We start from the raw sequence: 25,282 nt of genomic DNA, 5'->3' as shown, positions 1-25,282 counted from the left end.
CTGGGGCACCCTTGTGTGCTAGACCAACATTAAATTTCATTCATAGGTGCACAGTCAAATTACCTATCTATTTCTATATTTATTGTGAAGTTTTTGTTTCACTATCTGTTAGTATACTCAATCTAGGTTGCTTGTTCATGCATGAACCTCCTTACTCTAGATTTGATATTCTATTTACATCCTTTCAATTAAATACAAGACATTCCTCCTATGATCACCAGTCATGGGGGCAATCCTTCTTCTTCAATCAACCCTCTTCCTTCATTCAATCCGACTTCTTCATTCATTCCTTCAATGAGTGTTCCTATTATATCTCCACAAATAAACATGACACAAGGGGGCAATTCATTTAACCCTTCCATTCCTCCTTGTAGTGTTCCTCCTTTCCAATCATCTCCTATGACTAACTATCATAGTGTCCCACCACCTTACTCTCTACCTTCTTTCAATAACATAACACATCCATCACAATCTAACACGTCTAATATGAACTCTTCGACTGAAGCGACCATTAACAATCTTGCACAAACTGTCTCTTCTTTACAACAACAAATTGCCTCTATGAATCAATCTAAGTTTAGTATGCCCACATTTGATGTTGCGAGTCCACTTTCTCTTGACATTGTTCGAGCTATCCCCCCTAAACATGTTGAAATTCCGCATTTGGAGCTTTATAATGGTAAGGGTGATCCTCTAACACATATTAAGACCTTTCAAACAATATGTACTGATTTTGCTTATGACCAAAGGTTGCTTGCAAAACTGTTTACTAGAACATTAAGAGATAAAGCCCTACAATGGTATTGCTCGTTGCCTTCTTATTCTATTACTTCTTTCGAACAACTTGCAAATGATTTTATTCAACAATTTCAAAACAATATAAGTCCTAAAGTTACTTTGATTGATTTAATGCATTGTAAACAAGGTGTTAAAGAAAAAGTGACTGATTTCATTGGTAGATATAAGCATTTGTATGCTCAAATTTCTTTTCCAGTGCCTGACAATGATATTCAAAGAATCTTTATTTCTAATTTACAAAAAGATATTAGAGAAAAACTTCTGTTTTCTGAGTTTACTTCTTTCCAACAGTTGTGCGCAACTCTTCACAATTATCAACTGACTGTGAGTCAAATGGAACAAGCAAATCCTATGGCTCCGAGTGATAAGGGTGATAGTAGTCAACAACCATTTGGGAAGTTTAAACCGAACAGAGAGTCCATTAAATTCAATGAAAACATCATCAACAACAATGTGAATGCGGCATCAGGTGTGCCTCCTATTTCTAAGTTTTTCAAGAAAGAAAGAAAGTTTACTCCTTTGAATGAATCATTGCATAGTATTATGAATAAGTTATTGGAACAAAATGTGCTTACTCTTCCTCCTATAAAGCAAATAGATCCTGCAAAGATCAATTCACCCTATTTTGATAACAAATCTTTTTGTCAATTTCATCGTCATCCTGGGCATGATACTGAGAAATGTTTTGCTTTAAAAGGTAAAATTCAAGATTTGATTGATAATAATACTATCTCTGTTTCTGGTGTGAATGATAAAGGCAACACATCTGTAGCTCCTCCTAACCAAAATATTCAGATCTTTACTGATCCATTACCTTCTCATACCTCTAATGCGATTGATACTAATGATTCCTCTGTCTCACCTGATGATCTTGTGTCTATGGCTCCGAATGTGAATAACTTTGTAGAGCAGTAGAAAATCCCTAAAGAACCTTCCATCACCTTTGATTCTAGTGAAACTATCAGGGCACCTGATGGTCCTTTATATATAGTTGCAAAAGTCAAGAATACACCTTGCCGTGGAGTGCTTATTGATCCTTCTTGTATGGTTAATATCATTACTGAAGAATTTCTTTTTACTTTGCAATTGAATCAAGTGATCTATGATGAAACAAATGTGGTTGTGAAACTGTTTGATGCATTTTCTTCTCTTGCAATTGGTTCTCTTACATTACCTATTGAGGTCCATAACAAATCCCTTGATGTGGACTTTGCTATTATTCCATCATCCGAACAATTTCGTGTGAAGCTAGGCTATCCTTGGCTATCTTCCATGAAAGCTATTGCTTCTCCTATTCATAAGTGTCTGAAATTTCCCCATAATGGTGAAGTTGTTACTGTCAATCATAGTCTCTTTAAACCAACTGAAATAACTTCTAGCGTTCCTATTGATTATTTTTGGCCTAAACAATTCCAATCTCTTCCTCCGCAAAGTGATCATGTTTTCAAATCTTATCAAAAGTGGAAGAAAGATATGATCCTATCTCTAAGTGAACCTAGAACACCCAAACTTGACATTCCTATCGTTCTTGAGAAGGAAGTTCTTCCTTTGAAAGATAAAACTAATGTCTTTCCTCAAGAAGATCCCCAACCCATTCCTATGAATGTGACTATGCCTATATCTAATAAACTTCCTAAAAGTAGACCTATACCTCCTCGTCATGAGGGACTTGGTCTCCTTCCTAAACCAAGTATTCCTCCCTTATATGGAGCAGTTCCTCCTCCTTCCTCTTATGGAGAGAAGAGACCTTCCTCTTCTCCTATTATTCAACCTAAGAGACCACAACCTAAACACCCAAGTGATAAGGATGAGAACATTCCTCCTCCTCAATCTTCTCAACTTCCTACTAAGACTAGATAGAATCATTCTGCACGTGAACGCCGACAAAAGCGTCGTCTTAGAGCTCAGGCAGCTGCTTCTCAAACTTTGCAATCCCCAAAAACACCTTCAGCCAGTATTATTCCATTTTCCCCTCAGCCGACGATTGAGCTGAAATCTCCTAAACATAAGATGCATGATGGTCTTGATCCTGTGCGAGTTAAAGATCCTATTTTTATAAATCTTGATGATGATATAGATGAAAATGTTATGCATGATGAAAATGTTACTTCTGTTCATTCTGATAGTGAATATGAATATGTTGATGTTGATAACCATTTATCTAACGAATTTTCTAAAGCACTTATCCTAGCTCCTAGACAAGAACAACGTGGCTCGGAACATGAACATAGCCCTTGTTTGGATCTTGTGATAGCTCCATCTGCTGTGTTGGATGTTCCTCCTCTAGCGTGTTTCCTGCTTTCCCGAAATATTGATCAGCAAGATCGAGGGGTAGATGACGTGCTAGACTAGTTGCATTAGCATAGCAGACTCTCTCCTCCTCTCTTGATCTCTTTTGTTACTTCTTCTATGTGTTATTCTCATTCTTCTATTTGTTGTCCTTAGTGTTGTCTACTTGAGGACGATGCAAAGCATTGAGATCTCTTTTGGTCTCTCTCATGTTGACTCAAAAGACACATGTGTTCCCTTCTTCTAGGTGACCTTCCTTGATTGGGTAATGAAGAACAATTATGCATACATACATATGATATACATGAATTATCATACAGCATACTGACCCCGAGGAAAGCGAAGTCACCTTGTGCTTTGTGTTTTGTGTCTATTATCCTTGGGCTTATCTCACACTTGGGGGCTAAATCCTTGTGATAACGTGCTCCCTTCTCATTTCTTATATGTATCACTACCTTAAAGCAATCACCCCCGGTGAGGCGTGTGCGATCGCTTTAACGTAGGGGGGCATACATCCCGTTCATATCTTTTCAAGATACTTGAAAATTTCTTGACAAATTTAGCTTTGCCTTGAAAATTTTTGATATCTTTCTTGCATGACTCATAGTGAGGGAACCTTACTACTGACAGTCATGGTTCTCCCTCGTGATCTTCCCTTTTACTTTGTCAATCGAAGTCATAAGATCCTTAGTCCACTGGGGGCTTGGTGTATCTTGCCTCCTTGACGTGGTGAAAGTTTTTCAATGTTGTTTCCTTGTACTTTACCGGAAGTATGAGCGTACGCTTATACTCCTGCTAAAGTGGGGGCTAAATGTAGCATCCTAAAATTGTGACACTTGCAATTTCGACTACATTTGGGTCTTCACGATGGCGACGCAACGTTGAACCTGAATGGAGACCCCGAAATCTGTTTATAACACCAAAAACTGCATTTTTCTGCACCCTGGCCTGATCCCTCCTTGCACCCTGCTGTCCCGGGAGGTGGGACCATGGCGCCCAGCGCCCTGGTCCTTCAGGACTAGGGCACCCAGCGCCCTGGTCCCCCAGGACCATGGCGCCCAGCGCCCTGGTCCCTGGCCCTATTTTGGGCCCGGTCTCTTGTGGGCATCGGGTCTTTAAGTTTGCAAATTGGAAAATAATGTTTCCTGGTCGGCCTAAGGTCAGGAAAATCAGTCTATCAGCCCTAATTGACAAGTATATAAACTACATTTCCCCTCCCATTTGAGGAGGTAGAAAAAAAGAGAGAGGAAATAAGCAAGAACAAGACGCGGAAGCAATATTCAAACATTCAAACATTCAAGCATTCAAGCATTCCTTCAAGCAATTGAGCATTCTAAGTCTCCATTCAAGGCTAAGTGTTGCATTCAAGACAAGGATTCAACCATTGAAGAGGAGATCACATACAACATACAACATACTACATACATTACACCTTCGCATGTAAGAATACAAACATTCTTACAACAAGGTATCCGTACTTGTTTACATTACAAACATTTACATTTACAACATTCTCATTTCTTGGTTAATTCCAAAACCGGGGTTTGACCTAAAGGCAAACCCCTCATCCCTAACCCCCCAATCGTCCTCTCTTTTCTGTGTGTAGGTTGTAGGTACGCGGCTGTAATTGAAGATCTGGAATCCTTGTGCAGAGACGAACAGATCCACCTTCGTTTCGCGGATTTTTTGGAGGACCGTGTGCACGCCGGGCGCCATCGTCCCGTCAAATTTCGCTCAAATTTGCAGAACAACACCATCTCAACATTTTACTACTAATTCCAGGTCCGTAGCTTCATCCCATATCCCTATCTCTGTTTATAAGCGAATCTTTCCTACTTTATATGCATTCCTAGTTCAATCTTTCTACATTCTTTACAAAAGAGGGTATCCTTGATGTCACAACCCTTGAAACTCATTTAGAATCCAATCTTGCATTGTGTGGGATTGGATCTTGTGGGTTTCAACCCCTCTTTTGAATGTAAAGTCTCCCCTAAGTGAAAACCATCAACCCTAGTGACTCTCCCTTCTCTCTCCTTGGAGTTGGGGAGGGGAGAACAACTAGGGTTCGATTTTTCCGCTTTACAATATGAAAGTTAGGTCATTTAATATTTTACAAAGCATAACTTGTGAAACCCTTAATATATATCCATTACACCTTCAAAGACAATAAGATAGGCAAGGATCAACTGCAATTGAAGGAACATAACTAGTCAACTTAAATATCAACACCGTTGTCAAATTTGTTAACTATTTTCCTTAACATTGGCAGGGAGAAACTAAAATCACCATGCAGATCATCATGAAAGATATTTAGACCATAAACAACCTTTCTATAAATATTATTTGAAGAAATCAATCATCAAGTGCTAGCACAGAAGAATCAATCCATTGAATTGGTAAGCATAGTGTAAACCAGACAGACTATGTGACATCAACATAAGGAATATTGAGTAGTAGAGCACCAACACACCTAAAACTTACATTTCTAAAGAAATAAACCATCCTTAACATATTCTTGAAACCATACGGTCATACCAATCACTACAGAAGAATGTGGAGCATTCTAGTGATTCTACTGAGTTATATTCCACTATCAAACTGTGTCTAGAGATAAGAACTTTGTAACCTTTTCTGTACTAATGTGAATGTCATGAAAAATTGTAGGAAGACACCTTATATATCTTTAGGTTAACACTCGAACCACACATCCAAACCACATAGTGCAGTAGGATGAGGACCAAATTAGTAGTCCATAGTCATAAGGAAATACATTGTTCAATACTTGGACACATTTCTACAACAACCAAGTATGAATTTAATCTCAAGAATCAACCAACTGACTTCTTGGAAATATAGATATCAACCAAAGTGACCTCATCTTATAACCAAAACATAAATTATGTGTATCAATACATACCATGTATCCAAACTAATATGCTACCATGAATACACCTGATGGCTTAGGATGGTCTCCAATTTATGAAAATTTGGAGAAGCCAATGGATGGATAGGATTAAGATATGAGATCAATGGATAATATTGGTTGATATCCATGGGAAGATGAGATCAAGACAAGTATCCTCATTTGGTTAGAGGAGATGGAGGGAAAGTAATTGAGGAAAAAATCAAGAGTGGACATTCTCCTTGGGAAGATTATGTGGATAAGATGGAAGGGGTACTTTAGAGTGCTCTTGAGGCACAGGCAAGTCCCTTGATCCATGTGACATGACACCAAGGACATGTCACGTGCCTTTGTACAACTTGGAGGATGTGAGGGATTTGAAGGGGTTTCTGTTGACTAGGATTTGATTATATGCAAGTAAGGGATTAAGGAGTTAATGGATTTTAACCCACTTAATAAAAAGTGTAGAAAATAGACTTTCAAATAAATGAAATTATTTAATTTTTGGGATGAGGATGAGGGACTTAGGTAAGCAAATAATTAGATTTATTTACCTAAAATAGATTATAAAAGAGGAATGATCAAACAAGAGCTGTGATGTAGCTAGAGTCCCTGCCTTTTGTATGAAAAAAATGAGATTTTTTATATGTTTAAAACCTTTTACCAAAATAGGATATATGTTCTATGTTTTCAAAAATTGGCTAATACAAGGCAATAACTAATTACAATGTAGGAAATAGTGATTTTTTGGTAGATCACTCTTCAATGATTCACTAATCCTCATCATTTTTTTTTATATTGGCACTATTTTTTGGTCATGCAATGAAAGTATCATACTACTAAACATGCTTCTCTTCCCTATCCTACTTTATTAGTTTTCTGCATTGTTAATGCATAAGAAGAGATGCTACACATCATTAATCTATATTAGTATCTTCTATATGACCTTCCCTAATTGTTATACTTAAAGTGCACTAGTATGATAATTGGCACATGGTGATGTTGATCACTATCTGAAGAGGCATTTGAGAACAACTAGTAAATCCATGCAACTAGAAGAACATATTGTATTCCTCCAAGAAACCCAAAAGCACGTGAATATACTTTGTAGGGTTGAATAGAAGGTGTGGCAAATGATTAACAAGGTTGTCATCATCTTTGGTGACTTTGTAAATCTCTTTCCCATTTCATTCTTAAGAAAAATGTCCAAGACCTAGACATAAAGATTATCATTGTTCTCCATGCATATTGGTTGCTCAAACCTACACATGGAGATTATCATTATTTTCCATACATAATGGTTGCTACATTGCATATATCATATATGCCAATTGTATTATGGTTGTTTATTTTAGTGATCTTTGAGCCAAGAGTCATGCCTAAAAGTCAAATTATAGTGAACTGTAGGGTTCCCAAGTAGAAATCAAGGGCATACGTGACTAAGGGTAGTGAGGATATTTTTCTAGCAAAACAAGGTAGTTTTCTAAATAAATGATGATTCTCTCAATATTTTGTTTTTGGTAAAAGCATAATAATATATTAAATTAATAGAAATGAAAAAGGTCCACAATTACATTGAGAGACATGAAATATGCTTGCAACATTGGAATAAAAGAAAGCAACTCTTATACCAAATAAATTATTTGTAACTAAAACTAAAAAATCCATGCATATTTTACAATGTTTTTTACATTTTATAATCCAAATCCTAGGGGAGGACTCTAGATATTGGTAATATATATGTGTAATAAGTAGGAAAATTGTTGGACACAAAGTCAAGTATGAATATGATTAGGGAGAGAGACCAAAATAGGACAGAGACCTGAAACAATAAATCGTATAAATTCATGTGTTTTGTACATGTCACTCTCCCCACCTTTAGATAAAGAACTACTTTGGTTCTAGCTATGTCTAAGAGATGGTTAGTGGTCAAGGTGCTAACTATAGACAAGATATGTGAACTAAAAGGACAATTGTTTGAGAAACATGTTGAATTTTTTTTTTTGTTGAATATGCTTTAGAAACTTTTGAAAACAATTACAAACTAGCATCCTACAATGAAATAAGAAACTAAAAACAAACAATTTCCTTTCAGCTAAACTATTTTGTAACTTAACAAAATTATCAAATAGAAGAACAAAGTATCACTTAGATAAGTTAAAATTTGATAGAAATATTGCCAACTCTAAAGAACAAAAGAAAAAAGGTAGAAAAACATAGGAGCACAAAAAATATTAAATAGAATGCAATGTTAACTCTTGTAGTGTAGCCAAGTTGTAGTTTAATGGCTTCACTATAGTAGTCTGACTTGTATGCCTTTAAAGACTTGAACTCGCTTCTCGCCCTCATTCAAAGATTTTTTTTTTTAGCAATGTCAATCAAGTGTTACAAAATGTGAAAGGGTTGAAGGCAAGCATAAGGATCTTAAATCAATTAAATAATTTTCTGATTGTGTATCAAGCTAGATGGTTATCTGAGATTCATCTTGTGACATTATTTCATGCTTAGGACTCTAGAGGTTTTTGAAACCTTCATTTAATTTCATAGTACTATATTGTGAAGGGTATGTTGTTGCTGGCACTTCCTTGTATTTTAGAGGAAATATAAATATAAATTCAACTTCAAATATAATCTTACTCATGAGCATCATGATGGAATAGATTAGACTATATGCCTAACATATAGCCAAGGCTTATAGGCACTAGAATGCATAGATAGTTGCCTTGTGGAGATAGGATTTAGCATGTAAAATTTGGTGAGAGTGACATTAAGCGAGTAGCACCGTTGGACTCTAACTTTTGGTGTATTATTCTTCTCCATGCTTATAATTTAGATAAAAATTTATATACTCATAATAATAACTTAATATACATAAGTAAAATTTATTATTATTTTAATTATATCTATATAATATTAGTTATGGTTCACCGTTAAATTATTCTAAATATAATATTAAACTTAACGTTCAATTTAATTCTTAACTATTATATTATTTCAATTTATCTTTAAATTTGTTAGTTTTATTAAAAATAATTATGATAATAAGAATAATTCTAACTTATTTTACTTTAAAAAATAAAAATAAAAACTTTGCATTAACCAATGCAATTTTTTTTTATCAATTATGAAATTTTATTGATACATATCACTTTTAACATTTATAATTTATATATTATATTTATTATATTATAATATAATAATTATTTTAATTTTAAAATTAAGAATAATGTTTTAAAAATTTAAATATGAAAAATATTTTTTTAATAATATATACAATATTGTAAACTTCATACATGCAAACTCATACATATTTTATATAAAGTAGAATATTGAAGTTAATAATAATTTTAAAGAGACTATAATAACAACATTATTGAAAATAATAATAATATAATTTAAAAAATAGAAAAAAATCTAAACAAATTTATTTATAATTTAAATAAATAAATATTACAATATAAAAAAATTTAATCAAATATTTGTTATATAATATAATAATATGCATACTATGTCCACACTTGAAAAAAAAATATGTGTGAGGCAATAATACATGGCCAATGGAAACTGAAAATTGCAAACAAAAAATGGGTGGGTAAACGAGAAAAGGGCAAAGAATACAAAGTTTATAAATGATTTTAATTTATGCTTCTTCTAATTGGCTAAACATTTTTCTTTATTTTTATTAATAAAAACTTATTAAACTGCCTACTTAAATTCAATAGGCCATAGAAAATTATAAATAAATAAAAACAAAGGGCAATGGAAAACATAAGTCCATACCTTAAAAGCGGGGACTAATAATTTAGGTCAATAATAGATGCAAGTTGAAAGTGATAAATAGTGGATGTATATTGATTTTATTAATTAAATAATAAAATATCATTCAATTAATACCTTTTAATTGATTTTATTGATTTTTGTGAATTTAGGGTCATGCCAAGCAAATTGTTTGAGATTGTTGTCTATTCGAAATTTACCTTCAAATGCTATGGCACAATTTATTTGAAAAAGAAAATATTATAGACTAAGTATACGCAAAATTACAATCCTTTAGCTTTCATGATCTAAAAAGAATACCCTTCATGAGACATAGTTTTTCTTTGTATTTTAGGGGGCAATGCATGAAAATAGCCACATGACTATGAGTGTCATATTTGATTCCTTAGTATGAGAGAAAACATATTTTAAATAGTAATACAAGTGGAAGTAATTACAAATATGGTGCCATATCCTATCATCCAACCATCAATAGGTGATCTTTGTGGTGGTTTTAGCTTGATGGCACCTAGATCGCATTTAAAATCCAAACTTGATTACACCCATTTGATTATGTTCTTCATCATCACAAACCTTCCTTTTGTGCCATGAATAGCTATTACATTTATCATGCCATCAATCCATAGTGAATAGATTACCAATTATGTGAAGTCTCATGCATGAATGACTCCTTCCTCTCACAATAATGTGGATGCTTATATAGTGTACTCTTGGCTTTCTCTAGAGCATTCTTTGATTATTCACCATTTGTTGTCACCTACTTGGTTGACTTAAGGAGAATCGATTCTTCTTCTTCTTCTTCTTCATATCTAGTCCATCTTGTTTGTCTTTTAAATCTTTAGTGCGTTCTTCAATAGCTTTTTGAATTTTCTATACCTTGAATTCCCAAAGGGTCTTTATTATCTATAATATCAAGTAAAGTGACTTTTTTCTTCCTATACCAAAGCTTCATGAACATCCTTTGCACGTTAATATTTATAATTCCCAAAGAGATTTTGAATAAAAAACGTATTTATCCATGAAGAGCTTGAATTTGACTATCTTTAATTTTCTTTACTTGTACCAATTTATATAATTTCTTCTTACACTTCTTGTCCATGTGTTGTCACTAGATGGAGACTTGAAAGATGACCAATGTCCAACTTCCAAATAAACCATTTTTAAAAAGAACTCGAAATAAAAATACAATTAATAAAAATAATAATCAAAAGATTTCATAAAAAATTATATCAACTAAAAACTAATCTAATTAAATGTATGGAATTTCCAGTGATCGATCAGTCTGATCTGCTATACTTTTTACTTTTCTCTTTTGTAATTTACATCTTATAATAGATCATGAAACGTCACCCAAAATATTGATTGAAAAACAAACACACTCAAATCCAAAAAATGATCAATACAGCTAATTTAATTATATACTTAATTATATACTGAAATATTCAACATTCTAACTTCACTTCTTTTCTAAATTACACTCTAGAAGTGAAATGCTCTGCAACCTATGTCAATGGAACACTATGATTAATGAACACTATAATGAACGCTATGATTGATGAACACTATAATGAACGCTATGATTAATGAACACTATAATGAATACTATTACTTTTACAAACATTGAAATACCCATTCTTAAAAGCCAATTATATGACACAACATCAGAAGTTGGCCTGTGCAATTCATGGCGACAAAAGAGTACAATACATTTCTAATATTGTACTCTGGTATTCCAACAAACCTCTTTTACTAATTTAAGAGTGAGTAAGAAGAAAGCTCATTGCCTCCTTCCACCCCCTGTTAAGAATCTTTGCCAATTTACAACTCCAGGACACCACTTTGCTTTGCTTTGTAGCCAAGAATGTTTCTCACCTGCACCCACTAACCAACCGTATAAACAAACCCCACTAACCCACTATGATTATCTCATCAGAAACTAAGTAGCCATTTCTCCCAATCCCATGGATTCAAATTCTGATCAGATAATTTTAGCATTTAATTTGCTGTTTTTCTGGTTTCTTGTGTCTGTAAGTACCACAGATGGTACAGGGTGCAAGACCCAGTTCAGTTTAAATGGAATGGGAGAAAAAACTTACCAAAAATGTGTGGATTTTCAAGCTCAAGGAGCCTCCATTGCTTGGACATTCTTTCCTCACAACAAGACCTTGGACATAGTTTTCAGTGGTCAGATGATATCCCCCTCAGGATGGATAGGATGGGGAATCAATCCTGTGGCTCCCAATACAATGGTGGGTACAAGAGCCTTAATAGCCTTCAGAGGCCCCTCTGGATCCAGCATTGTACTGCCTTATTTTTTGGACAATGCTGTCAAAACCCAACAGGCTGCCCTTGTTCCAAACCAGACAAATACAGATTTTGTTGTTCTTAAAAGCTCTGTATTTTTGAGCTCATCCTCTTCTTCTGCAAGGATCTTTGCCACCCTCAAATTGGGTTCTAACCCTACTTCTCTGAACCATGTTTGGAATAGGGGAATGTCTGTACAGGGCTATTCACCAGGGATTCATGGGACCAGTGTTGAAGATCTCAAGTGCACAAAGACTATTGAAATGGTCTCTGGGTCTGTGAGAGCCACACCAGGTATCAATAACATGCTTTCTATTAGTTTTTTAAGATTTCAAAGTTGGCTAGGTATTCTTTTCTATGAGTATGAAGATAAAGATTAAGATTAGAGTATTTCATCTTTCATCTCCTTAGACTCTTCTGATAATGTTGAATTTTCATACATTCTGATGATGGATCATGGATTGTGATTTGAAATCTCTTACATCCTGATGATAGATCATGTAGAGTGTGATAGAAAACATTGAGGATCAAAAATCTTACACACAATCAAATCCAGAAGCTTGCATACAAGATTAAGATAGTTTTTTATTATCATTATATTAATTTCCCTTATTTTGTTCTTTTTCCTCTGTGCAGATAATCCTATTTCTACAGGCCAAAGACTGAGGATCATACATGGGATTCTTAACAGTATTTCATGGGGATTTCTCCTCTTCCTTGGAGTCATAACTGCTCGCTATCTTGGGAAATTTGAAACTCTAAATCCAGCTTGGTTTTATATTCATGTAGGACTGCAAATGACAGGATATGGCATTGGAGTAGCAGGATGGGCCATTGGATTAAAGCTCGGCAAAATGTCCCAAGGAGTTTCACATAATTTCCATCGTAATCTTGGGATTGTAATATTCACATTGGGCACTCTGCAAATATTTGCTCTGCTCTTCCGTCCAAAGAAGGCCCACAAGCTCAGAAAATATTGGAAATCATACCACCATTTTGTTGGGTATGCCTGTCTGATCATAAGTATTGTGAATGTATTTGAGGGGATTAATCTCATGGGCTTGTCAACTGTTAAGCTGCTCTACAGCTTGGCCATTTCATCTCTCATTGGGCTTTGTGTTGTACTAGAAGTGAACAGTTGGATTATGTTTTTTAAGAGCAAGAGAGAAGAGGAGGATGCCAAAATCAGTATGTAGCCTGCACATGGATTCAGGAAGCTTTGAATCCAAGGGTTTTTTTAACTTGGTTAAGCGATCCAAACATGAGAACCTGGACAAATGAAAATCCTTATGCGTTATTGTAATCTACTAATTTTGCACTTCCCTAGTCATCACAAATAAAACCTTGTAAATTTAGAGTTTATTACCTTAAAGAGTGTGATCTTCAGCCTGTAAGCACACATTTTATGTTTTATATTATTGGAGCTTCGAGCCACAACTTTGGGTGAGGTATGCTTTTATTTAGAATGCAATTTTTTTTCTGGGTAAGTTTTGTATGTTTATTTGATTGATGAAGAGGAAAATTGTAGAATGATGTTTATTTGATCGACAAAGAGGAAGTATGAGAAAATGAATTGTATTTTTTCATAATTCCTCTTCCCCATGAATCTCTGGGTGTGATTCCAAACGTTCATAAAGTATATATAGTTTTAACCAAAAAAATTGCATTCTAATTCATGGACTATGGAAAATTAATTATGTCATTCTTAATTTTTAATATTATTTTTAACTGAAGTAAAATGTGAATAATTTAAAATCTTCATTTTGCTTTACATTAATTTGTATGAAGGTCTCTAGTAAATAATCTTAGTATGTGATTTTGTTTAATTTGATGTATTCATAAATCTTGGATTCTATTTGTCACTTCAAAAACATATTTTCTTTTTGTTTAAATTAGTTTCAATTTTCAAATTAGTATGTTATCTGGTTATATTAAGACCACTCTAACAACCTTAATTTTGGATCCAAACAACTAGCGTAACCTTAATCCTCTCACTTGCAAATTTAAACTCATTATGACATCAAATTATCAACCTAATATTATTGTTTCAATGACTAATGTTGATATGCTTTATGTTCCTTCGAATGTCTTAGATTATTAGAAACCCATTGTTTGATACATTTACTAGTGATAGAAATGGATATCATAGAGCTAATTTACATGTTAAACAAAAAAAATATTTATATGTTATGCAAAAATGATGATGATAATTAGTTTCTAATGTAATCATTTAGTGAAAATTAATTAATGGAGTTTTATTATGGGTCAATTTACATTAGAATTTTTATACTTCATTCATAGATCTTGTATATGATTTCTTGGAACATTTCACTTTTAGTCCTAATCAATGTTTGTAGGGTGATGCTAATATTTCAAAATCAAGTAGCTACACTATTACAATATTAAATTTTTGTATCAATTCCTCTATGGGCTATTGTATTTCTTATTATATAGCACTATCTATTATATTTGTTATCATGTGGCTTCATATACTTATTCTACTATCCAACCTAATCAACCACATGAGCATGATGAGGTTATACATTGTGTTAATCTTATTGAACATGATCATTGATGTGGTGCATTTGAGCATGAGTTATCCTCGTCACCCTAAAACAAAGTAGAAGAAAAATCGACTTGCACAAACCTCATGCATACATAAAACTGTAGATTCAACCCTTGCAAAAATATTGGATCTTGCACATTTGACACTTTTGAGTAGATGAAGAGCATGCATAGATGAAAGTCTCGCACATAAGTTGAAACTTGCACAATGGAGAAAATTGTGTTATAGCATGTTCCCTTGGCCTTTGATATTTGGTGGAATCATCACAGTCACATGAAGGAAAAGATGAAGAATCATCCATGTGTTGATTTAGATGAATAATTGAAGGAAGATGAGGCTTCATGAACAAATATTTGGCTTCCAAAGAAGATGATCTATTCAAGTTCCTTAACTACATGTAAAGTTTTCATTTATTGGATTTAATTTCAATGTGGGTGGTAGCAAGAGCGAAAATATACATTATAAATCTCAAGAGAACTAGATTTATTGCATCTTATATGTATGAGCAATCATTTGGTGTTAATATCTTATTTGGAAATCTTTGTAATCTATCGATTTTGAAGACTATAATAAGAGATAATATGTTGCACCGATTTCTATCATTTGATTTAATTAAATAATATTGCCAAAATATAAATACTATGTGGTCTTAAGGCATCATTAGGACTCTTAATCGTGACTATATCATTTGGTATCCAAGCAAATTCAATCCACAAAGTAAACTTTATTTTCCTTGCTAGTGTAGTTAGAAAGTAGTGAAAAAAATCTTCCAATGTGGAGGTTGTTATGTAGAAATTTTGGTGAGTGTAACTCTATAGTAAAGTTTATTTGAACAAATGAAATGGAAAATAAAGGGAGTCCTCTTAGATGAGGCAAGATAAATTGAACACCAAGAACATGGTAGATTTAATAAAATTGATGTGAGATCTCCAAACAAGGTTGGAAACTATAGAGAATGCTTGGAAAAGAGAAGAAGATGCATATTTGACTAATCATAAGGAACCTAAAGTGCATGTGGAAATTTGATCAAGGGTCAATTGTCCAGATTCATAGCTAGGATAGGTAGCAAACCATGCATAGATATTCCAAACTACTTAGGAAGTTTATGCCCAAAAGACTTGATAGATTGGATTGTGGAATGGAATAAGTACTTAAAGTATGATTCCATATAAGAGCATAAAAAGGTGTAATTTGTGTGTAATAAATTGACAGGTGTGCATCTTTGAGGTGGAAATTCATCCAAATAGATAGACATAGAAATGGTTAAGGATAAAATTAGACCTTAGAATAGAACGGTTACCAAGGTAAATGCAAAGTTTCTTTCCTACAAGATACTAGATGGGTCTTTTTTAGAATTATGGAACATGAGACAAAAGGATATTACATCAAATAATATACCAAATAATTTAATAGATTGACTATTTGTACAAGTCACATAGAAGGCGGTATAGAGAAAAACTTAAGATATATGAAAGGATTAGATTTTCCATTTAGGATGAGTTCAATCTAAATTCTATGGAGGAATCTTGTTAGTGTGCATTGAAGGTAGAAGAAAGGTTGCCTAGAAGATAAACGAGCGTCACAAGGAAAAAGAGATTCGATGTGTATTAAAAAATTAAAGTAAGAAAATGTGTACGAGGGAGAAACAAGCATATAACATCAACAAGAGCATGCACAAAGAGAAAAGGTCCCTTTCAAGGAGGAGGACGAAAATGAGGTAGGACATCTAGAGCACTTGAGAACCCATACATAGAAATAATTAACATTATAAAAAATAAATATTAGCAATAACGTTGCATAAGTTGAACCAAAAAGTAGTGCATTAGTCAACAATATGTAAGAGAACCACAATGTGGCATAGTTGTCATGATAGAAAAGAGTAAAATTTAAGCTAGTAAAATCAAGAAACATATTAGCATGAAGGTATAACTTAATCAAAATCATGAATAAATATAGAGGTAAGTATTGTAAGATAATGGTTGGCGTTAGTGGTAGTATTAACAATCTTATTTCCAATGAGATGGTAGAGAAACTTCATATGAAGAAGTTTGATCATCAAAATCCATATGTTTCTTGGATGTTGATGGGACATCTATTATTGTTGAATGAATAATGCATGGTTAACTTTTAGATCTAAATGCATACAAAAATGAGTTTCCATTTGATATCATGCCAATGACCATTTACCATGCATTGTTGGGTAGGCCTTGGTCATTTGATAGGAAACATTTGCGTGATAAAAGAGAAAATACTTATACTTTGTGGAAGGATGATAAGAATTATACTCTAAATATTTTAAGAGATAAAGATGTAGAGGTGGAGAGTATATTATTGACAATGTTGATGGTGATAGAATAGTGATTCCTAAAGGAAGCTAATGCTCGTATCTATGTTTTGTGCTCATGTTTAAGCCTAAGCCAAATGTAAGCACAAAAGGTGCAAATGAGGAAATGTCAAGTGAAGTGATTGTTAATAAAGCCACATTTTATAGATAACTTATCATTGTAAATCCTAATTGTCTATCATTAGGTCATAAATATAACAATAGATATTTGGTGTGATTTGTTTGCCCTAGAAGGCAACCCTATATTATAAGGGCATTGTATCACGACTATGTAGTGTGATGTATTTGAAGAGTTTAGCAATTGATTTGCCTCTAGATCTTCGTTGGTGATACTCCTATAAGAAGATTTCTCTACAAGTATATATTGTAATCTGAATAATACATTGGGCATTTTTTGGAGTGTGAGGTTTTTCTCTCGAAAGGGTTTTTGCCATGTAAATCATTGTGTTAGGGTATGCATGTTATTGATGTTTAATTATGTTAAGTTTCTATAACTATTATAAAGATCTATATTTTTTTTTGCATTACCCTCCTCTCAAGGTTAGCGTAGGAAGTTGCTCTACTACTTAACTTACAATTTTAGATGGTTTACCACCTATGTGCAATATAATTCATAAGATGGATTTGATTCCCAAATCCAGTTTTCTAAACAAAGTGACAAATAGGCTAACACTAGAGGAGAATCAAGAGGTGAAGATGCAAGTTGTAGAACCGCTTTCCAAGGGGCCAACCAAATAAATCTTGATCCCATACACAATACCTATCATTCTAATGTCAAAGAGAGGACAAGAGTGAACTATGTGCATTGATAGTAAATACATCAACATAATCAATGTTAAGAATCAATTTACATTGATATGCACGAAAAAATTAATGAATTTCTTAAGTGGAGTACAATTTTTTTCCAATATGGACCTCAAAATTGGATAGAATCAAAGCAAGATCAAGAAAGACAGTGAAGGTATGAGGAATTGCATGAAGAAATTATCAATTATATGTAAATAATGATTAAACGGAGGAATGAAAAACACAGAAATAATAACATAGAGGAGACAATTTTAACGTGGTTCACCCAATGTTGGGCTACGTCCACCACATAGAGAGTCCAGTATTATTATCCAATAAATTGGATCGATTAAAATGAGAAATCCATTGCAACTCAATACCACTGCAAAATTCTATATAAATTCTCTTATATACAACCCTAACCCTTAGCCATTTCAACAAGACTTATGTCGGTTACAAAAATAGAAGTACAATATGTCAACTGGTGTAGGAGCACCTAGCTTTTAACCAGTTTGTTGATGCATTTTCAAATTTTGGTGTGATAATCCATATTTTGGATTAGTGTTTGAATAATGGACTACTTAGAGGTCCACATGTGTGTTTGATATTCATTTGAAGGATGATTGTCACCAAGGTTGTTTGTTTTCCCAAATTTGGCCTATGAGCCCTTGTAAGCCTAAAATGGCATAAATTTGAATTATGATGTAAAAAATATTGTATAGCTTCATTAGGCATTTAGTCATGTCATTTTGATGTTAGGGAGTCATCCTAGGAGGTTTAGTATGAGTAGAAATGCATAAAAGGCAAAAATGCACATTTGAGCAAAAGTTGTCATTGTTGCTTGACAACTTTTTACAACTTTGCATTTTTGAGAAAATCGATGGTTAGGCAACTGATGAAAATTTGGTTATGACCAAAATGGAATATAAAATGCTCATAGAATTATTGTACATGGGTTGGAAAATCCTTGAGCAAGTTTGAATAGAATTTGAAGACAATTTCCAGATTTTTGCCTTATATTTTGTCATTTTGTAGCAGCAGTCCATACCAAATGAATTGAACTCGTTAATGTTATTGAATGAAGGTTTAGTGGATGATATTGTGCTACTCAGGAAGTGTTTGTACTTTCTCTTAGTGTAGGTTTGAAGTGTATTTAAAATTTGTCTCTTATTGCATTGCTCTCGGTCTGAGCAAGGGTACAACAGCCCAGTCATGGATCTTGTGTGTGTGAAAAGTGAACCTGTATCTATAAGCACAACACTTCAATCAAGTCATTACATGCATGGTTAATCATATATAATCAATGAATAATAAACAATAGAAAATCGACCCATTGCCTTCTAAAAGACGCGAGTATAAGATTGCTCTCAGATTATAAGCAATACCAGTGACTAGACAACATCAAGATGAAGGATTTTATCTATATGAACATGATGAATGCTAGATGGATGCAATATTAATCTAACAATATTATTGCAATATTAAACTAAATGATTTAATCAATATGAAACAATTAATATGCAATATATCAATGAGTCTAAAGAAAAAGCAGTATAATAACAATATATTCTCCAGCCTCCTTTTGAATGAGAGATGAACCTGAATTTATAGAAAATTCAGAAAGAAACCAACGGCTAAGATCAATTGATGATGACCGGTCAAGATTTTCCAAGAGGAAGCACAATCCAGGTGAATTGATGTGATTGGATGCTTTTCTCAGTTTTAAAGGAAATTGAACTAAATTTAAGATTAAAATTAGGAAAAAACTGATTTATTCTCTATTTCATTCAATTTTAATATTTAATTGTTTTAATTGCTTTCTTTGAGATTATCTATCAATTTTTAATTTGTTTTTTTCAAGATTATCTCCAATTGATTTCTTTTCTCAAAATTTTAATTTCTTTTTTGTCAATTAATTCTTTTTTTGATTTATTTCCATTTTTGAAGATTTGTGCTCATAATTTCCAATTCCTCTTTCTTGATTTGTTTCCTTTTTTGAAGATTTGATGGCAAATTGATTTATTTAATTAAATATGCTAGGATATTTAATAAAATAAATAAGACAATTGTTTAAAATGATTTACTCGGAATGATTTAATTAATTAAATAAATATTTAATTAATATTGAGTGTTTGATTTTGCCATGTGACATTTGATGATTAAAGAATTAATTGTGTGCTCAAGATTGATTTAATTGCATTTGGTTTGGACCTTGGTGATGTTGTCGAGATTAGGGGCTCATGGTTTAGATGACCATTTTTAGGGTATTACATTTGCCCCTCTTTGAATTAATGTGCGGCCAATGCGTTGGTTCAAAGAATAGTTGATGTCTAGGAGATGTCAGTTCTGAACTTGATTGATCACAAACTACATAAAAAAGTGAGGTGTTTAGTTTGATTCAAAGCGACAAAGCTGAATAAAGTCTGATTAATGTGATATCGTTCCGAAACTTGATTGAACTTGGGAATGATAGAAAACAAAAGATACCGAACTTGAACTTGATTGATCAAGAAGCGGATCTTACTGATCTAGAACTTGATTGAACTTAGATACAGTGAGTGACGATAAAAAATGATCATGAACTTGATTAATCAAGATACGATGAAGATAAACTGTTCAACTTGATCAAGAAATGAATAAAACATAACACTTGTTTAGATTTAGCATGATTGAAGATACTCTTTAAACCCTTGATTGAGTTTAAATGAAAAATCAGCTTGATGAAAAGCGATGGAACTGATTAACGTAAAGAGATTGATTCAGATAAAAGACAAATATCAGCTTGATATGAAGCGATGAAACTGATATGCCCCTAGAGATTGATTTGATTTAGATGATCAAGAGATCTCGACTTGATATAAAGCGATGAAGTTGAAATGCCCCTAGCGATGAGGTCTTATTTGATTGTTTTTCTTTAGTTGAAAAAGATTTTTGCTCGACTTTCGATGAAGATTTGAAAATTTTCCTCAATATTTGAAGATGTGAGGTCATAAGGTCACGAGTATGCCCCCTCAGGAGCGAAATCGAAAGATAGGGAGGGTACATGATGATAGGCAATTTTTTAGCGATGATAAGTTGTTTGAGCACAAATTGATTCAAAGGAATTTTTGAAAATTGGTTTTGAAGTTGAGAAATTGAACCCAAAGTTGATTTGTACAAATTAAAGTGAGATTCAGCATTGATTCATGAGAAATTGAGCGCAATTAGAAGAGAGAATGAGCTTTTGATGAAAAGCACTAAGTGGTCCAAAATTTGTGAAATTTCGATGAGAGAGTTGACATCAGAATTCGATTTCGATCCTGAAAATGGACTCAGGACAGCCGATTTACAAGCTCTTGATTTGATTTCATCGTACTTGTGTTAATGGATTATGAGATGTTGTTCTATATGCTTTATTCTATATGTATGCATTTCTTTTCAGTATAGATGAATGAATGCAAATGGAATATGGGTTTTTATTTTTGTTTCTTTTCATATGCAAATAAATGAAAATGCAAATGAGTAATGAATAATGAGTAATGCAATTTTTTTCATTTTTCTATGCAATAAGATGAATGCAAATGAATGATAATGAATGTATGAATCTATATAAGATGCTTATGTATGCATCTAACATCTCAATACACAAGTACTCGATCGGAGAAATGATGAAAAGATACCACTTAGCAAAGAAATGATGAAGTTTCCAACTCTCATTCAGAAGATAAAGAAATCATTGTTACCATACCAAAATCTCTCTAAATTCACAAAATGCAGGAATGAAATGCAAAATGAGATGCAAAATGCAACCTAAACCTAGTCACTGGATTTTGAACAGCTTAATTGTCATCATTGAGCGTTTTACAATTATAGCAGGCAGAGTAGAGTTCCTTGCTTTTCATGTGCAATATTAAGGATCTTGTCTGCAATGACCCTTTTTTCTCGTTCATATCCTTGGACAAATTACGCATGGACATGGATTGCACAATGAAGAAATTCCCTCAAAACAAACAAAGAAATGATGGGAACCTCCCTGTAGCATTCAAATAAGCGGAGTCGAGGTATGTGAGGCGATTCCACCTGGATGTGAAGGCTCTTATCACAGACACCCAGCTAATTTAGATGTTTCCAAATCATTGGGATCATTCCTACAAGCAGAAAACAAGAAAATATTATGCCCCCGATCCTTGCTCCTCTTAGTCAAGATAGACTTCCTCGAGTTACTCAGAGGGATAATAATCGAAAACCAATATAAAAAACAACACACAAAGAAAATTTTCATGCATAGCTCAAACTATTTAGTGATTGTTTTCAGTTTTGTTGTTTTGTTTGTTAACTCAATGATAAAACTCTTCAGTAGTCAGGAGACAAGTAACTGACTCGGAGTGGATGACCAGGTTTCACTAACGTAAGATTGACTTGGTTGACACTGCTTAGGACATGTAATGTGCTCTTGTCGATTACCTAAGACTAGTACATTGATCAGTTTCAAGCGATGAGGGTTCCAATGAACTAGGATGTCACCAAAGTGACTGAAATATGTACAAGTGAAAGCAAAGATGCATGAAAGCAGGAATTCTAACGTTGCGTTGATAGATGGAGCGCTTGAGTACAAGAGGCGCCTGTTTGCCACGTTTTCACTTGCTTGGCAGAAATTCATATATATATTTTTTTACCAAGGTGCCTATTGACCAAACCAGGACATTTTCTCTCTTTTTTTCCTTTTTTTTTTCTTTTTTTTTTTTTTTGAATTTCTTCAGGACTTTTTCTAATTTTTAGGATTTTTTCAAGACTTTTTCCGATTTTTTCAGAACTTTTTCTGATTTTTTAGGATTTCTTCAAGACATTTTATGATTTTTAGGATTTCTTCAGGACATTTTATGATTTTTAGGATTTTTTTTTCAGGAAATTTTATGATTTTTTTGATTTTTTAATGTTTTCCCCTAATGTCTAGCAAGGCAAAAGGGATTTTGAGTACATGAATGGATAAGTGAATGATGGTGGACGCTTTCAAGAACTATCTCACAACATTAATCCAAGCACATGTTCTAGATATAGCAATATAAACCAAGGATTTTAGCGATGTAAAGCAAGGATTTTAGAAATGTAAAGAAATGATATAGCGTAACTAATCCATATGGTCCAAAGAAGTGGCCATGTCAGGAGGTTTGTGGAAAGCATGTTTTTGCATTTTGTCCATAGTGTTGATCAAGATCAAGGAATAGATCTGGATAGGAGGCAGATAGGATAATCAAGATCAAAGGTGGTAATGAAGGATGTAAGCGAGCAATGGATAGGAGCTAAAGGGTTTGGATCAAGTGCAATATATAGGACATACAAAACCTGTAAAGATCCTTAACCTTGTCAAGATCAAAGGTGGAAAATGGATATGAATGTAGATAGAGCGAATGAGGGATAATGGAGGATGAAGGATAATGGAGGAAGATGGATAATAGATGGAACTTGCCCCCAGTGTAAAGTGCAAAAGGATAATGGATTACGCATGATGCCTGTTTACTAGGTTTTCATCATGGTACTTGCCCAAGGTGCCACAAGAAGTGGTTTTCACACAAGGACGAATTTATTTCTCTTTACTTCTTTTTTTTTTTTCACTTTTTTTCATCATTTTTTTTCTTTTGGAAGATAATGGAGGCATGAGAGGAGATGGAAGAAGGACCCCAATGTCTCGCTGCTTTGAATGGTACCTTTAGAATGAGTTGCAATAGACCATGGCTATGAAGGTATGCTCAAAGATGTTGGTAGGATAATGAAATGAAACTAGGGCAAGGACTTATGCAAAGGATTGGATAAGAGGGATGGAAGGGTGAAAAAGAGGTGTTGGATAATGGATGGGATGTTGGAAGAATTGTGTATCGATAGATGGAAATGCTGGAAAGATCAACATTGGCACACGCCTTGAGGGATGGTGGACATATGGAGGAGAAGTGAAACTCAAATTTTGAGATTTGGATGGAGGAAATGTTACAAATTTTGTGGCATAAGAACCTAAAATGGATGAAGGAGGTAATGGAGGAATAGACTCGGAAGGTTTGGATGGAGGAACAACAATTTTGGATGCCAATTTTGATTTTTCTTTAGATTGTTGTGCTTCAAGAATCCGCTTAGGGATCCATATGTTTTTTGATTTTTTATGCTTTTGTAGTTCCTTAGAGTGCATTGCTTGTACAAGTGCCTTAGGAACCCTTATAACTTTTGACTTTTCTTCTTTCTTTGTGGGCCTTTGTGGCATTTTGTATTTTTCTTTTTCTTTTTGGATCATATTTTGCTTTGTTTTGACATGTCGATTAGATGGGACACGTTGATCTTTGAATACATGTGGATTACTTGACTTTTGACTTTTGTGCTTGGCATCCAAATTGCTTGGAGGGAGATGTGTGGATAGATAGGAATGATATGGAGGTCTTTTAGATGGATGGAAGGTACTCGAAGACGTGTGCCTTTGTTGATCCTTCATAAAGGGATGGAGGGATATAGGGACCTAGAATGGATGAAAGTGATGATGGGGAAAGTGTATATTTGGATTTAATTGGAGAAATGTAGGATTTATGAGGGATACCAACATCTTGAGAGTGAGAAATGTAGCCATTATAATCAAGATTTTCTTTTATAGCAGGAGGTTCTAATATACTTTGTCCATGAATGTCTAACCCTTTTCTTTGATAATACATGCTTTGAAAGATCTTTTTAACAAAGGGTTTCTTCTTACTTTTGATGCTAGAGGCAAGTCCATTTTGAGGTGGATGTGGCTTGCAAGGTATGATGGGATCATGAAGTGAACATGGAGGATTATGACAAGGAGATGAAGGGATACTTTGATCTTGACATGGAAGAGGACCATTGGATAGAGTAGGAAGGATGTTTGACTCTTCATTTTGAATAGGACTATTTGAAAAGGTTGAGGAGGCATCATGATCTTGCTTAGGAAGGATTCTTTGCTCTTGAGATGGAAGGGGATCATCTTGGAAGAAATGGAAAGGTATAAGGGAATCATCATGGGATTATAGGGAAATAGGATCTTTTTCAATCATTAGATGGGATTGGGGAGTTTTGGTGTCTTGATCTTGATTTATGATAGGACTTGTTTCTTCATTTTTCAGATTATCCTCTTGACACGAAGTCACTTCTAAGGAAGGGATAGTAGTTTGCATAGGTGTAGGGGATTCTTGGAAGATCTCCATATTTTGGCATGATGGGGAAGCATTTTGAGTGGGACTCTCTGGATTCGGTACGTTTGGAATTGAAGTGTATGATGGCATAGGATCTGGGATTTTTAAATCTTTAGAGGAACTTGTATCATTAACTTGGATTTCCATAGGAGATAGCCCTTGAAGGTAAACATGAGAAGTTTCATTGTTTGAAGGAGATGGTATGGATTGTTTCTGAGAAGTTGTAGGAGATGAAGGCATCATGGAAGGGATGAGGGCCACATATGGAGCCTTGCTAGACATAGGTTCATGATTTTGATTATGCTTAGAAGTAGTTCCTTCTTTTTCTTTAGGTGAGTCATTAGGATCTT

At 33.8% G+C, this 25,282-nt stretch overlaps 1 protein-coding gene across 1 annotated transcript; it reads left to right on the top strand.

The window, feature by feature from the left end:
- Positions 1-11,527: 11,527 nt before the first annotated feature.
- LOC131054962 (cytochrome b561 and DOMON domain-containing protein At2g04850) lies at positions 11,528-13,557 on the top strand. Its single transcript, XM_057989569.2, has 2 exons — positions 11,528-12,364; positions 12,707-13,557. The coding sequence occupies exons 1-2, from the start codon at positions 11,728-11,730 to the stop codon at positions 13,264-13,266; spliced, it is 1,197 nt and encodes a 398-aa protein (XP_057845552.2). The 5' UTR covers positions 11,528-11,727; the 3' UTR covers positions 13,267-13,557.
- The last annotated feature ends 11,725 nt before the right edge of the window (positions 13,558-25,282 follow it).

This window comes from Cryptomeria japonica, chromosome 2 (assembly GCF_030272615.1).
Source record: "Cryptomeria japonica chromosome 2, Sugi_1.0, whole genome shotgun sequence".
Lineage (NCBI taxonomy): Eukaryota > Viridiplantae > Streptophyta > Pinopsida > Cupressales > Cupressaceae > Cryptomeria > Cryptomeria japonica.
Note: the sequence above shows the minus strand (reverse complement) of the source record. Positions and strands in the feature narration are given on the sequence as shown.

Bases quoted from the DNA above. Each gene is read 5' to 3' on its own strand.
- LOC131054962 (XM_057989569.2), top strand. From the start codon at position 11,728: ATGGATTCAAATTCTGATCAGATAATTTTAGCATTTAATTTGCTGTTT. The intron at 12,365-12,706 runs GTATCAATAACA...TCCTCTGTGCAG, and splicing joins GTCTGTGAGAGCCACACCAG to ATAATCCTATTTCTACAGGC.